At 43.7% G+C, this 15,876-nt stretch overlaps 1 protein-coding gene across 3 annotated transcripts in view; it reads left to right on the plus strand.

Annotated features, from left to right (window-relative positions):
• The first annotated feature begins 7,677 nt into the window (after positions 1 to 7,677).
• Positions 7,678 to 15,876, plus strand: part of METTL9 (methyltransferase like 9) — a 49,979-nt gene continuing 41,780 nt past the window's right edge. The window contains exon 1 of one of the 3 annotated variants that reach the window (XM_010819325.4): positions 7,678 to 7,774. In XM_010819325.4, the coding sequence (XP_010817627.1) occupies positions 7,730 to 7,774 (45 nt within the window). In that variant the 5' untranslated portion in view covers positions 7,678 to 7,729. 3 annotated transcript variants of the gene reach the window in all.

Genomic DNA, 15,876 nt, shown 5'->3' on the forward strand with positions numbered 1-15,876 from the left:
CTCCCTGGTGAAGCATGTTGAAAACTCTCTATTTACAGCAGGATTCTGAATCAACACCTGGAATGGCTCAAGAAACTGCATTTAATCAGCATCACCAGGGAGTCTGAAACTTGTGGTCTAAGGATGGTTAATTACCGCTAGGAGGCAGTAGAGCTTTGTGTGAAGAAAGTGGGTTCTCAGATCCGACTGCCTGCTTTCAAGCCATGCTTCAGTTGCTCATTTGCTGTGCAATGGAAGCTTTCTGTGCCTTAGATTCTTTTCTGTAAGAAAAAAAAAAAAAGATAACAGTAGTATCAACCTTATTAAATTGTAGTGAGGATTAAAAGTGTTAGCACAAAGCCTGGTGTCTGGCACATGCTGTCCTGTTAGCAGCACGTGTGATACTCCGGCAGTGCTGTTGTAGGAGGCTCCATTTCTGGAACAGTGAGGCTGAGGTTCAGACGGAGAATTTCATGTGGTTCTACCACAGTTTCAGAGTGCTTTTCCTCCAGGTACTTTCTAGGCGACTAGGGAAGCCTCACACAGTGAAACAGCAGGTCGAGGTAAAGGAGAGGGTGATGGATACAGGGTGGGAGGAGTCAGAAGTGCAAGGACTTTGGTTTCAGGTCATAAGGAGCTGACAATTAGTCAAACACATCACTCTCAAAACAAAAAATATCTCCATTTCTAAACTTTGTCACAGTTATGTACTATTTGAAGGACACTGTTTGTCATTTATCTTATAGAGTGTTACGCAACTCTGAATTTATGAGATCTGTTTTTAAAGTGTGGGGGGAAACACAGAAAATTATACCACTCCTCTTGTATACTATGTAAGTAAACACAGAAAATTATACCACTCCTCTTGTATACTATGTAAGTACAGATATGTTTATATTAGCCTTTGGGAAAAATCCACAGAATTGATAATTCACAAAAGAAAGTAAGCAAAGTAGCAGATCCTGTAACTGGCAGAGACTTTAAGAGTCTCTGATCCAAGTCCGTGACCTTACGTACGGGTAGTCTTTATTAATCTCCAATTTTACAGACAAAATGATTAAGGTTATACGATTTTCCAACGTCACACAGAAAGTATCAGGATTGTAACTAGAATTTTAACTTCCTGCCTCCTGCAGTAAATATTCATCCTGTTTTTGATGGTAAAGATGAGGGCTGAACAAACTGATACGGGGACGAGGGACTGGGAGGGAGTCTGTGGTGGGACAGAAAAGGCTTTGAATAAGAACCATAGGCATCTGAGAAAGCCTCATTCCCATACACTGTGTGTTTCAGGCAAGTGAGGGCTGATATTTGTTGGGTGAGGGAAGGCTGACTGGTCATCATCATTCCCATAAGGAGTATGCTGTTGTTCAGTCACTCAGTTGTGTCCGACTCTGTGACCTCATGGACTGCAGCACGCCAGGCTTCCCTGTACTTCACCATCTCCTGGAGTTTGCACAAATTCATGTCCATTGAGTCAGTGATTCTATCCAACCATCTCATCCCCTATAGTCCCCTTCTCCTCCTGCCTTCAATCTTTCCCAGCATCAGGTCTTTTCCAATGAGTCAGTTCTTTGCATTGGGTGGCCAAAGTATTGGAGCTTCAGCTTCAGCATCAGTCCTTCCAATGAATATTCAGGGTTGATTTCCTTTAGGACTGGCTGACTTGATCTCCTTGCAGCTCAAGGGACTTCTCTAGCATCACAGTTTGAAGGCATCAGTTCTTTGGCCCTCAGCCTTTTTTATTGTCTAGCTCTCACAGCCATACATGACTTCTGGAAAAACCACAGCTTTGACTATAAAGACCTTTGTAGGCAAAGTAATATCTCTGATTTTTAATATGTTGTCTAGGTTTGTCATTGCTTTTCTTCCAAGAACAAGTATCTTTTAATTTCATGGCTGCAGTCACCATCTGCAGTGATTTTGGAGCGCAAGAAAATAAAGTCTGTCACTGTTTCCATTGTTTCGCCATCTATATGCCATGAGGTGATGGAACTGTATGCCGAGATCTTTGTTTTTTGAATGTTGAGTTTCAAGCCAGCTTTTTCATTCTCCTCTTTCCCCTTCATCAAGAGGCTCTTTAGGTCCTCTTTGCTTTCTGCCATAAAAGTGGTGTCATCTGCATATCTGAGGTTATTGATATTTCTCCCAGCAATCTTAATTCCACCTTGTGCTTCATCCAGCCCGGCATTTCTCATGATAAGTTAAATAAGCAGGGTGACAATATACAGCCTTGATGTGCTCCTTTCCCAATTAGGAACCAGTCCACTGTTCCATGTCCAGTTCCAACTGTTGCTTCTTGACCTGCATACAGGCTTCACAGGAGGCAAGTAAGCAGTATGATGTAGGTAAATTCATCACTGTCTGAGGTTTTATTGTTATAGAAACTTAATACATTGCTACATTGAGAATGGAATCATCTCTAACAGGAAGTTAGCATGAATAAAACTCACAGACCAATGCAGAAAAAAAAGCCCCAAACCTATTTATTAATTTATATTCTGACACAAAACTATCATGGGATAGATGGGTATTTATCCCCATCAGCACATTTTCATGCTCTATAAGGAATACAACATGTGGGAATGAGGGACATGGCAGTTCAGGATGATGTTAATGGATGAAGTCATGGTGCTTGAGACAATGAATGCGCCCATCTCCAGCTACACAGAGTGGTACCTGCTGCTTGGAGCAAAGCAGACCTGACTTTGGTCTCCTGGGCTTATGGTGGAGAGCCACTGCGAAATCCACCTGCCTTTCCACTTCCTAAGGCTGATCCAATCCTCTCCATCTTCCACCCACAACGAGCTGTTAATTCTTAGTATGTTATTACCCTCCTTCAGTCAATGTGCAGTCAAGTCTTGGCTTGGGGACCTGCCTTTTTAAACGTGACTTTGCATCACTTTGCTCTAACCTGTTGTGTGTATTGGGTTAGAGCACATAACCCAATTTGTGATTCTCAGCAATTTTATTTTCCAGTTTCCAGAATTTTTGAATGCAATTTTATGATTGACTCCATGTACCACCAACCATGTAAAAAAAAAAAATCTGACAGTTTTTTCTTGAAACATCCTTAAACATATGTCAAAAAATAACTTATTCCTGATGCTTGTGTCCAAACAGACACACAAGTTCCAAATTAAAAAAGCTAACAAATGTTAGATGTCCTCAAATATGACATGAGTTACCAAGTGTCAAGATGAAAATACAGTCATGTACTTACAGACATGGGCTGCTATTTATAGACAACAGTGGAGAAATTCCAGTCCATGAATCAAACAAAGGGTTGGAGATTCTAAAAATGAATCTATCGTACTATCAAACCCTACAGGAATAACCCAGATTTATTTTCCTGAAGACTTACTCTACTGAATAATCATGATGAGCATTGTAGATGTGGTGAAAATAATCTATAAATGTCTCCTAATGAAAGCAAAAAAAGATTTCACAAAACCAAGGCAATTTGTTTACATTGTTAAGATGTCTGAAAAGTAACAAACTTGGCTCCAGTATCATTTATAGTTTTGGTTATGAAACAGATCATTCTTGGAGGAAGAACAGCCTGTTCTATATTCATAGATACCAAACTTCACTTTAGTGAGCTTCTTGAGCAAAACTGGCTTCTCCCAGAGCCCCCTGCCCCACCCCACTTCCTCTCGGGCCTGGTGTGGGAGGCAAGAGGGGAAGGTGGGATTTGAGTTCTGTTGGCTCAGAACAAGTCTCTGTGGTGGAGGAAAGGCTGCTGTCATATGTAAAACTTTTTTTTTTTTTTTTAAAGACTTGAGCATAGAAAGCTAATGAACATGGAAATAAAGTTTATTCCCTGATGGCTCAGATGGTAAAGAATCTGTGTGCAATGCGGGAGATCCGGTTCAATCCCTGGGTCGGGAAGATCCCCTGGAGAAGGGAATGGCAACCCACTCCTGTATCCTTCCGTGGGAAATCCCATGGACAAAAGAGTCTGGTAGGCTACATTCCATGGGATCGCAAAGAGTCAGACACAACTGAGCATCTAACACAACAACAATTGTAGAAGAGCTTAAGAGCTGCTTTCAGTATCTACTTTGTCAATTTTAGGGAAGTATATGGAACAATTGCAGGGTTCTCAAAATCTAAGGTTTTGGTTATCTAATAACTGAATGCCTTTCGCCTGGATTTAATGATTTGTGCACACAGTATGTTTAAGGAAGATCCCAGGCTAAGTCGTAAGACAAACTCACATTAGTTGTGGCTACTAGCAAATCAATCACAGTTTTCACAGAGAAGGGAGATGGTTCTGTTTGATTTTCAGGCTGATTGATTGCTCAAGTATTAACTTTCATAAACGTATTCTTTTTCATTTTTTAGACCAGTTTGTGGTTGTGCAAGATAAAATAGTGGTCTTCTCTCATGTCAGCAGAGATGTGGTTTTGGGGTATGTTATACAAACTATTTAAGATACTTAGGTTTATGTACAGGCTTCCCAGAGGGTGCTAGTGGGAAAGAACCCACCTGCCAATGCAGGAGACATAAGAGACATGGCTTCCATCCCGGGTCAGGAAGATCCCCTGGAGGAGGGCAGGGCAAACCACTTCAGTATTCTTGCCTGGAGAAGCCCATGGACAGAGGAGCCTGGCGGGGCTATAGTCCATAGGGTCTCACAAAGTCGGACATGACTGAAGTGACTTAGCACATGTTTATGTACATACGTACATACACGCCTTGTCTACTATAAAATATTTAAAGCTTTAAAAGCTTTCTTAACATACCATGCAATTTTTTCATGTATTTCATATAGACCATATGTTTGAATATTTTAGAGCCACAAAATAAGAAGGCTTTATATTTTCAAAATCAGACTATGAAAACACAGTGGCATGAAGTTACGGGGTGAGTTGGGTGGAGAGGAAGCAGCCTTTCACAGGATCAAACCCACACACATGCAGAAGACTGCAATTAAGAGGCCAAGGATAGGGATGTCTTGAAAATACATGTAAAACAAGATGAAAGAAGAGTTCTGAACCTTTGAAAATGCCCCAGAAAGTGAAGGAAAACAAGTCTTCTCTTTTATCAGAGCTCCGACTCAGACCTGCTGCTGGAAAGACCTTGCTGGGTTGAAATATACATTTAAAGAAATAACATATTTTTCCTTTAAGTGGATCAAACTATTACACGGGCAAATTTCTTTTAGGGATCCTAGAAGCAGTAGCATACATTTACAACCTAAGTACACAGGTGGCTTACTCTGATGTTCGCAGCCCAGAGGACTCTTAGAGGTACCTCACGTTTTTATCCCACAATTACTGGTATACCTGTAGTCCAGAGGAACTTGGGCAACTCGGAAGCTCTCAGGCTTAGCAAGGAGATGTCAAAACGAGGGCTGCAAAGCCACACTTCCTCTGGACAGCTTTCATTTTTCTAACCATGTACACTTCTTTTGTAGCACACAGCAGACTGTAGTGAACTATTCATTTTGTGATTACTTGCACCCACAAAGTAATCCTCCCTCTTAAATAGTAAGCTCTGAGGATGTCATTGTGTTTCTTTTGCTTTCCTCTCCATTTAGTCCAGTGCCTCATGCCTTGCGTCTACTCAATAAATCTTCTTGCCAATGTGAAAGTGGCAGTTCTTGGTCTTTCCAACTTTATCCCTGACATCAATTGAAACAGGTATGAGACTGCCATGGGAGGGAGGCTGTGGGGTCCAGAAGGTTCTAAGTAGGTGAAGTGCTGTGGCTGGCACAGAGGTGATGCAAACGAGCCAGCTGGGAAGAGGGGCAAAGGTTTTCCTACTAAGAAGGTAGGCACGCCTGATAAGTACATAAACTTGAGTTTGCTGCCTGATTTTTGGATTCTTAGGCTTGAATGTTAAGCAGTTTTGTGTTTCATATTCCTTTCGGACACTTTCATCCTCACTCTCTTAGTTTAGTCTCAGGAAGAGGTCTGGGAATAGACAGAGGAGGAGGAGCTAACATCCTGGGCTCTAAGGGAATGTCTTATGGAGGGTAGCTTTGCAGAGATCAGTCACATTGGGAATAAGCATCGTTATTATGATAACCTTGGTTGAGTTTTTACAGTTTACAAGGCATTCAGATCATCTGATTCTCACAGATGTGTTGTGGACTAAGTGGTTCAGAATCACGTGTGTGTGTGTGTGTGTGTGTGTGTGTGTGTGCACGCTCAGTCGTGTCTGACTCTTTGCGACTCCGTGGACCACAGCCCGCCAGGCTCCTCTGTCCATGGGATTTTTCAGGCAAGAATACTGGAGTGGGTTCCCATTTCCTCCTCCAGGGGATCTTCCCAAGCCAGGGATCAAACCCGCATTTCCTGCACCTCATGCATTGGCAGGTGGATTCTTTACCACTGAGTCACTGGGGAAGCTCTCAAAATCATGGCCCCAGTTTACAGATGAGGAAAGGGAGGTTCAGGAGAGGGTGAATTATCCAAGTTATAGTGAAAGCAAGAGAAAATTAACATTTTTGGAGAACTTACTATGTCCTGAGGCACTACACTAAACACTCTATATAACTTTTTTACTTTTAATTGGAGGATAATTGCTTTACAAAATTGTGTTGGTTTCTGCAGTACAACAACGTGACTCAGTCATAGGTATACATATGTCCCCTCCCTCCTGAACCTCCCTCCCACCCCATCCCACCCCTCCAGGTGGTCACAGAGCCCCCGGTGGAGCTTACTGAGTTACACAGCAACCCCCCACTAGCTATCCGCTTTACACACGGTAATGTGTAGGTTTCACTGCTACTCTCTCAATTTGTCCCATCCTCGCCTTTCCCCACTGTGTCCAAAGTCTGTTCTCAATGCCTGTGTCTCTATTCTTGCCCTGCAGATATGTTCATCAGTACCATTTTTTTCAGAATCTGTACGTGTTAATATATTTGTTTTTCTCTGTTTGCACTTTCGCCTTAGCTTACACTTTATCAGAGGCCACAGTGACGTCATTGCATATGCCTAACATCATATCAACAAAGTTCAGATAAGAATCCGTTACATTTACTAATATAAAAAAAATTTATTGAATACATTTACTAATTTCATTTTTTTAGAGGTACTCATTGCTTAATAACCACAAGGAACATCCACTGAATACACGGGGGGAAACTTGCACCTTTCTTATACTCTGCAAAATATTAAGAAGCATAAACACAATCTAAGCCCATGAAAACATGTGATTATACTCTTTTTAGATCATTATCTCTTCAACAAGATGACAATGAGCAACAATGGCAGCACATTCTGTGTTTCTCTACAGATCCAGCTCTCTCTATATAGGTTCTCTTCCTAATTGAAAAGAGAACATGAAAATGCCGTAAATTGCAGCCGATAAGAACAATTACAACCAAGAGCGCCCTGCCTAGAGTTCTAGATAGGAAAGTGATCCAGTCAAGATTTGGGACCTATGCACAGAGCTGTGACCCAAGCCAGACACCTGATTCCTGGTCAGGGGAACACTGAGCAAAGCCCAGCACAGAAGGTGTCATTTATGTGTCCTTTGAATATCACTGCATTTCAAGGTCAGAAAGAATACTGGCTCTTAGCTGGCTTTTTGTGTTATCTATGCCTCTTCCCCTCTCTGTGATGGATGACTGAGGTTTTAATATACAGCCAGTGACATTCTAGTCGATGTAGGAAAGGGGCAGTCCCTGAGGGCAATCTGAACTTCTGCTTAGTATATTTACTCTTGCTGTTTTCCTTCCTCCTCACTTGTAATTCAGGAGGCTCTCTGAGAAGGGAGAGACAGCAAGGCTTCTTAGATGGATCGAAGGACTGTGAGCTGGGATACCAGGTTCTATGAAAAGGTCTGGTATTGAATTTGTTCTGCTACCTTTAGGCAAATCATTTGATCATGCTGTGCTTTGGTTTCATCCTGTGCTTGCTAAGTGTAAACAACATGTAGTTGAATATTCTGTGATTATTATAGAGTATTTAAATGTGAGACTGATTTATTTTTTCCAGGCCACCTGCTCAGGTCTGAAGTGAAAATCTGCTTCTTTGAGATGCTGGGCTTCGTGGCAGTCAACTGACCCTAAACCCTTCAGACAACAGCAGCCATCTAGTTGCTGCTTCTCAGTTCATCAGGCTTACTCTATAGTTGAGGGGCTTATTTTGTGGTCTCCTTTGTTTGCAGAAATGAAATATGTCATTCTATACATTCATGCTGCTTTTACAGCCCCCTGCCCAACCCGTCTCACCTCCTCTAAAAAGATGAAGGCTTTCTTTGGCACAGAGTTGCTGTACCTGTGACACTGATCCTAAGAGGCAGTGGAGAGAGATGACATCGAAAACTGAATTATCTGAGCTTGCTACTATAGTTCCTTTTTGATGATTTGGGTCAGGACCACTAGAGGTTTGAACTAGATTTAAAGGTGCAGGCTCTTTGGGATTTTGGCAGGAAGCAGTTAGGGAGTATGCTGGAAAGAGAACACAAAGTACCCTCCTCCTCTCTGCCTTTTTGGTTTGTTTGTTTGTTATAGCCTGTGTTACATTAGGCAACAAGATGTTCCTGTTAGTGAAAGGTGCCAAGCTGAGGTTCTTAGAAGCTAATAAAAATGTTTGTGGATAAGGAAGGGTTTTGTTCCTCATCAGTGATCACCATGACACTTTTAAATAACCATCTCTGAAGTGCACAAATGGAGTTAACAGAAAGGCTTCTTTTGTTTTGAATTAAAATAAAATGTATTACATGATGTCTAGTGCATTTAAATTAGAAGCATTTTCTAAACAAACCTAGCAAGGTGTTAAAGGGATAGGCCCCATGAAATGTTTGACTCCTTACTTGTAGCTTTGGTGGCAGCAGGAAGAGCTTCAGACACAGGAACACAGTGTAACCTTTCGGTTTTGAAACGTTGCTAGGTCTTCCTGTGCTATAAATGATCAAAGACACATCTGGGTAAATACTGCTTGCAAATCTTAGTTGGCTTGACGAGTACTGGATCCAACTTCCGTTTGTTAATTCAAGGAAACGAGCACGCAGGGACTCGAATTTGGGATTTTCATTCTTGGACAGGGTCATCAATACACCAGAACATAACTTGCAGGTGCCCCAACTGCAGAAGCTTCCAACAGAGGCAGAGTTTTCGCCGATGCCTCTTAGAAACAGGTAGCCAGCAACCTGCCAGGCTTGAGGAACTGGGTGGGGAGGTGGGGAGGGGTTGGCGGTAACATTTTGCACTTAGATTTACGTCTACTGTGCAGCTCTTGCGAAGCAGGGTGTAGGTCCTTGGGGTGGAGGTCTGGCTGGTTGGCTGTAAATGTAAATAGGAAGCCATGTAGCTTGGCAATTATGTTAAAACTGGCAATCTCTGTCTCTGGCAAGGACTTCGCTGTACGAATGTACGAAGGGGATGAGGGTCACCCCGGGGTCAATCTGCACAACCTGGAGAAAAGTCCCGCCCAGGGGTGGATGAGGGGCCCAGAGGCAAAGACTAAGGCGACGAGAGACCAGAAGAACTGCAGACACTACCTTGGAGGGACGGGGAGGCTTCAGTTACCGCCTTCGGAACGATCACCCCTGGCCTAGAAGTATTAATATTAAAATCATTTAGGCCATTGTAAGGAGCCGCAACCAGACGGGAGGCGGGGACGCGCGCCAGGCGGATGCGCGCTCCCTTTGTCCCACCTCCCGGCCGGCTGGCTCTTTAGGCCGAGGGAACGCGCTTTGGAGAGAACGCGCCGCAGGCGTTGCGTTTGTGCTCCGGGTGGAAACTGCCTTCCGCGGCGGCGGCGTTCCGGGGGCGGAGAGGACCGGGTAGGCGGGAAGGTTGAGCGCCGCCCGCTCCTCCCCACCCCCTGCCTCGGCCCTGAAGGGGCTGGATGGGCGGCGAGTCGGGCGCGATGGCTCGAGCCTGGGCGGCGGCGGCGGCAGCGGCTGGAGGCGGCGGCGCGTCCTCCTCCTCGCCCCGGCGGTGATCGGAGCGAGCGGCCGCAGGCCCCCGATGAGACTGCTCGCGGGCTGGCTGTGCCTGAGCCTGGCGTCCGTGTGGCTGGCGCGGAGGATGTGGACCCTGCGGAGCCCGCTCACCCGCTCCCTGTACGTGAACATGACGAGCGGCCCGGGCGGGCCGGCGGCGGCCGCGGGCGGCAGGAAGGAGAACCACCAGGTATGGAGCCGAACCCGAACCGGGCCCGGCGGGGCGGGGGCGGGGCGGCCAGCCTTCCCGCGCTCGGCCCGGCTATTGTGCGGGGCGTTGCGGCGTGAGGCACCCCCGGGCCTCGCCCCGCCGCCCCGGCCCCTCGCAAAGTTTCCCCCCCACCGTCTTCTGGGCCGGGCGCCCGGTCCGCGCCCCGCGGCTCCTTTTGTTCGGCGGATCGCGAGGAGGACGACCTCCGGTTTCCCTCCCGGGCCCCGGCGCGAGCGCCCGGGAGCCCCGCATTGTTCCCGGGTCCCGGCCGGTGATTGCAGATGCTCGGCCACTTCGGCTTCCGCTCCTGGCGGCCGGCCGGAGGAACTTTCGGGCCGGCGCGTGGCGACCCATCTGGGGACCCATCTGGCACCGAGGCCTGAGAACTGAATGACCCGACCAAACCCATTATCCCCGACAGCTTCCATCAGCCCCGAGTATCACGCCGAAAAGCCGGTCCCTCTTTTTGTCTGGTGAATCTCTGAACGTACAAAGGTGCCATAAAGAAATTTAGCCTTGCAGCGTGAGCCATTTAACTCTCTGGGCTCGTTTGGGTGACATTTTCCCTAAGCACTTAAAAATGTGTTTGATAAGTCGTCACTCCTCTCCTGTCGAACCTTCTTCCCCTCCTACCTAAGAGAGAGATTATCTCCTTCAAACTTTGATTTTGGTATCTGACCGGAGAGATGTGGTAACAAGAAAGGTGATGCAAGCTTTCACTGGAAGGGTTATTAGAACTGGGCAGGAGCGAATTCTTTAAAAGAGTTGTAGTTGTGCACCGTGAACGATGACGATGTGGCTGGCTGGATAGTCTTTTTCATTATCTTAGTTTTGTGCCCCTTGTGCATTTGCAGAATTAAGAGTGAGGTCTTTCGTGTTTGATTATAATGTAGTTTGCGGTTAACATGACATTGAGAAGAAAGCCTCTTGGCTTTTGAACTCTGCCGGAGTGTTGGTTTATAATAGCTAGCAGTTATAGTACATTTTGCTTTCCCAGAGAGCGGTAGCTAATTACTCCCCATCTTGTGTCATCATTTTCATAGATTACTTTTCCTACGATGCCAAGTGTTTACCCTGAAGTTGATTTCATGTGTTCTAATGAAACTGAAGAATTATCTAAGGAGATAAAACAATCCATTCAGAGAAATAGTGTTTAGTTTTTATTTAGAAAATATTTGTAGTGGGCTTTTTCTATTTTTAAAGGAAATTATAAATGTCTATAGAATTTTTTTGTAATCCCACAGCTATTGTACTAATACTTTGTTAATCACTCCAATGATATTGTTCAGTTCAGTTCAGTCGCTGAGTCGTGTCCGACTCTTTGCGACCCCATGAATCGCAGCACACCAGGCCTCCCTGTCCATCACCAACTCCCGGAGTTCACTAAGACTCACGTCCATCGAGTCAATGATGCCATCCAGCCGTCTCATCCTCTGTCGTCCCCTTCTCTTCCTGCCCCCAATCCCTCCCAGCATCAGTCTTTTCCAATGAGTCAACTCTTCGCATGAGGTGGCCAAAGTACTGGAGTTTCAGCTTTAGCATCATTCCTTTCAAAGAAATATTGTTAGGAGTGTACATAAACTTACTAGGTGACCTTAACCTGTAAAACCACATTCTCTGCAATGGATTAGTCATTTTTAGAGTTGTACTGTAGTGATAATGTTTGGTTACTAAGATATATATATATCTCGAAGTAACATGGATAATGATGTAAAACAGTGAGTAGAAATGTCATCTTTAACAGCTGGTAGAAATAAAGTTCTGGGTAGGATAAAAAGGCGTATTTCCATTGACATGGAATTATAGTAGAGTCTCTTGACTATAGATATTTATTATAACACTTGAGATTACTGATACTTCAGTATACTTGATGTTTTCAGTGCTCATAAAAGAAATGGACATATTATAAAAACTGAAAAACTGTTTAAGTCACTTGATTTTTATGGGGCCTAGGTAGAATTATAGCTGCAGACAGCCTCAGACGATGGCCTAACAAGACATCTCAGAATGTCTTCAGTTGTATACTTTTTAAAAGTTGGATCTGTCAGGTTCTAAGGAAAATTAATACTGGTTTCCAGTACCTCCTTTGCTTCATTATGTTTCTAAGATACTCAAGTATGTGTAATAAGTGTGTGTTTTAACCAGTTGAACATAACAATTTGGGCAGCTAGTTTCTCCAAATGAAGACTGATCTGGTGCTTTTTGAATATTGAGTAGAAGGGGGAAGATTGGCTCTTTTCCTTAGAACAGTCACTCAAGACATTATTTTGAGTTGATGCATTCACATTATGAAAATATTGTCCATGAATAAAAGATTAAAGTGAACAAAAGAGATGTTTATGGAAACCACAGTGAAATAAATGAAATAGGAGACTGTTCTCTCTGCCCTGGCTGAGTTGATGATTTGTTATCTGCTTTATGTTCCAGGATCCTTATAAACTTTGTTGCTTATGAAGTAACTTAACTCTAAATGCTTTCCCTCCCTTCAAGTTAATAGTTTATACCAGGTCTTCTGGTGTTCATTTGGGTATGTGGGTTCCATAGCCAGCCATCTGGATCTTTTGCAGTTGCATGGAAGTAGGGTTATGGATTTGATTGAACTATACTTACAAGTTTTCCTTATGTTTGATTAAGAAATTATGGTGGTGGATTCTGTGTTTAAAAGAGAGATCTTAGGCAGTTTGTTCATTAAAAATAGCTATTTACTTCTGAATCCTGGAGAGGCAAGGCTCCTTTGGGCTAAAGCAGCTCTAAACCATAGTCACAGCACCATTTTAATACCTTGGTTTGGTGTGCTTGGTGTGCTAGTTTCACAGCTGGGATTTGTGTTTCATTTGGGGCAAGTGAGAAGGAAGGGAAGGGGTTTCTCAGCACAGATCGATATGGCTTGCCGGCCAAACAGGCACCACTGACTTTTTTGTACAGACTGTAAAGTGAGGGAAAAAAAATTTTTTTTAAGAAGTTTGCTTCAGAGAAAATTTCCAGTTTTCTTAATCAGCATCACATTCTTAATCACAGATTGAAAGCTGGGTACTTTGACTTACTTGGAAGAAAGTGAGGCAGGTTGGAGAAGGAAATGGCAACCCACTCCAGTGTTCTTGCCTGGAGAATCTCAGGGACGGGGAAGCCTGGTGGGCTGCCGGCAATGGGGTCGCACAGAGTCAGACATGACTGAAGCGACTTAGCAGTAGCAGCAGTGAGAAACTAGATATGTGACTTTTCAACATTGGCTGACCCAGAACTTAAAAAGAAAGTAATAACGACAGTAACTTTGAATCTAGTTTTTTTGAGGCATTGCACCTGCTAGTTAAGGCAACTGTTAAAGAGCTATTGAAACTTGAAAGAACTCTTAGGCCACACTAACTAGGTTCTTGATAATAAGAGTCATTCAGCAGCTTCTCAATTGATGGAGTGACAAAAGAATTGTTATAGAACTCCCTGGAACCAGGCCAGGACTGTTTCTCCAGTTGATACACTGCCAGGTTTTTTAAGAGCACAGATAACATTATCTGGAATTAATAAGGTAACTTGGGGAGGGAGATGGGAGGGAGTTTCAAAAGGGAGGGGATATATGTATACCTATGGCTGATTCTTGTTGAGGTTTGACAGAAAACAGCAAAATTGTGTAAAGCAATTATCCTTCAATAAAAAGTAATAAATATATAAGGTAACTTAAAATTGCAAATATGTGTATATCTGAGTTTTTCTTTTTGCCTTCTTATGTAAACTCAGAAATGTGCTCTGCCATAAGCAATGATGGATTTAAGATAGAATTGAAATAATTTGGATTTTCTTTCAGATGAAAAAATAGTACATGGACATCACAGCCAGAGGTCAAAGGTTGTGCTAAATACAGGTTCCATCTCCTGCTTCTCACTACCCAGCTGGCTTGTGGAGGTGGACCAAAGTTAGGCATGAGTTAACAGTGCCCAGAGGGGTCAGCCAGCTAGCCAGACAGATGCTGATAGATAGGTTTGTGTCCTCTGAAGTGCCTTGGAAAGTCTGGAGGCTTTTTCAGTGGAATACCAAAGAGATTTTGAAAAGAGTTTCTTTCCTTCCTAATAACCTGTGTTGAAACCCTAAACAAGTGTTAGGTTCAGTTTTAGAGAACAAGGAAGGTCCCTTCTTCGGGGTGTACCAGAGGCCTTTATGTTCCCCTGTGAAGGTGCCCTTGGGACCCTGATACTTCCTGTCAAAGACTGTTTCAGATCCTCTGAAGCTTTGTTAAAGTCTTGGGATTATAAACTACTAACAGCTAGTAAGTATTTGAAATGAAGATTGCCAATAATTTGTTTATTAAATCAAAATTGAAGTGATTTAATCTAATCTTTCCCTGCATGGAAGTGAGGGTGTCTTGTTACTCTGCACTTTCAAGTCTCCTATAAAGAGGTTGTTGGTTTAGGTTTGTATCATTTGTAGGAAAAGAATGAATGATTTGAATATTTACACCTGTGCTGTGCATATCTACAAGGTGTGTGTGTGTTAGTTGCTCAGTTGTGTTTGACTCTTTGCCACCCCATGGATTATAGCCCGCCAGGCTCCTCTGTCCATGTAGTTCTTCAGGCAAGAATATTGGAGTGGGTTGCCGTTCCCTTCTCCTAGGGATCTTCCCGACGTAGGGATCAAATCCGGCTCTCTTGCATTGCAAGCGGTTACTTTACTGTCTGAGCTACTAGGGAAGCCCTTGTACAAGGTATCAGTGAATCTGATACACAAGGCAGTCTGATACACAAGTGATTAAATGTCTGGACTGATATGATTGCATTGTGGAGCTTAGAATGTGGTTTTTGAATCCTTAGCTGTCAAGGTCAGTGTCTTCAGGTTGGTCTTACCACTCACTGCAGTAGCTAAGATTCTCCTGTACTCCGTTAGTGGAGCCTTTCTGGTTGCCTTTAGTGGTATTGAATACCTCAGGTCTTTGGTTACTCACTTCTTTTGAGAATGGCAGAGTGCCCAGACGTACAGTGTGGTTTGGGGATTCCCTTGAACCTCAGTTCTCGACTGGCTTTTGTGAACCTTGAACAGGAAGGGAAAGAAAATCAAGTTATTGGGCTTCTATTAAGTGTGAGGCACTGTGTATATATATTATCCTCTCTAATCCTTATAACAATTCTTGGAGGTAGGTGGTACATCCCCATTTTACAAACAGAGGCTAAGAGCGATGAAACTTGCTTAAGAGCACAGTTAATAGATAGCAGAGTTGGAATTTTGAATCCTGCTCTGTCTGGTTTCAAGGCCCAGGCTTTCCCCACTGTTTCACGGTGTCCCTCTTACAAAGCCTTGTTGCCTGAGGGGCTGTGAAAATAGGTTGCCTTCTTAATAGCAAGCTGTACCCACTCTAGTGGAGCTCTGTGTAGACTATGAAATTATGTAACAATCCAAGTTGTTTTTGCTGTTTGTGAGCAGATAAAGATGAAAACAAGTGCTTGAAGTTCTGGCCTTTATCCAGTTTGTGCATGCTTTGGTCACGTTTAACAATGCGGGGGGAGAGGTCTTACTGTGGTGTCTTTCTTGTGACACCAACCAATTCTCTGACACCAGCTAGGTGTTCTGTGATTCACTTCTATTTGACACTACCCAGAGTTAACAGCCCAGAGATGTAAGGGCTCCCTCCTGCAAGACTGTCCTCACGTGTGTCTCACATGCCAGCTACAGATTGAGGGTCCATAGCCTACCCATGCTTTTGTCTGATTTGGTTACAAATTCTGGGGTTTCCACAACCCCTCGTCAAATTAGATAACGATTTACAGAGCTTAGGAAAACACTTGGTTTCTGTTTAC

This window comes from Bos taurus, chromosome 25 (genome assembly GCF_002263795.3).
Source record: "Bos taurus isolate L1 Dominette 01449 registration number 42190680 breed Hereford chromosome 25, ARS-UCD2.0, whole genome shotgun sequence".
Classification (NCBI taxonomy): domain Eukaryota; kingdom Metazoa; phylum Chordata; class Mammalia; order Artiodactyla; family Bovidae; genus Bos; species Bos taurus.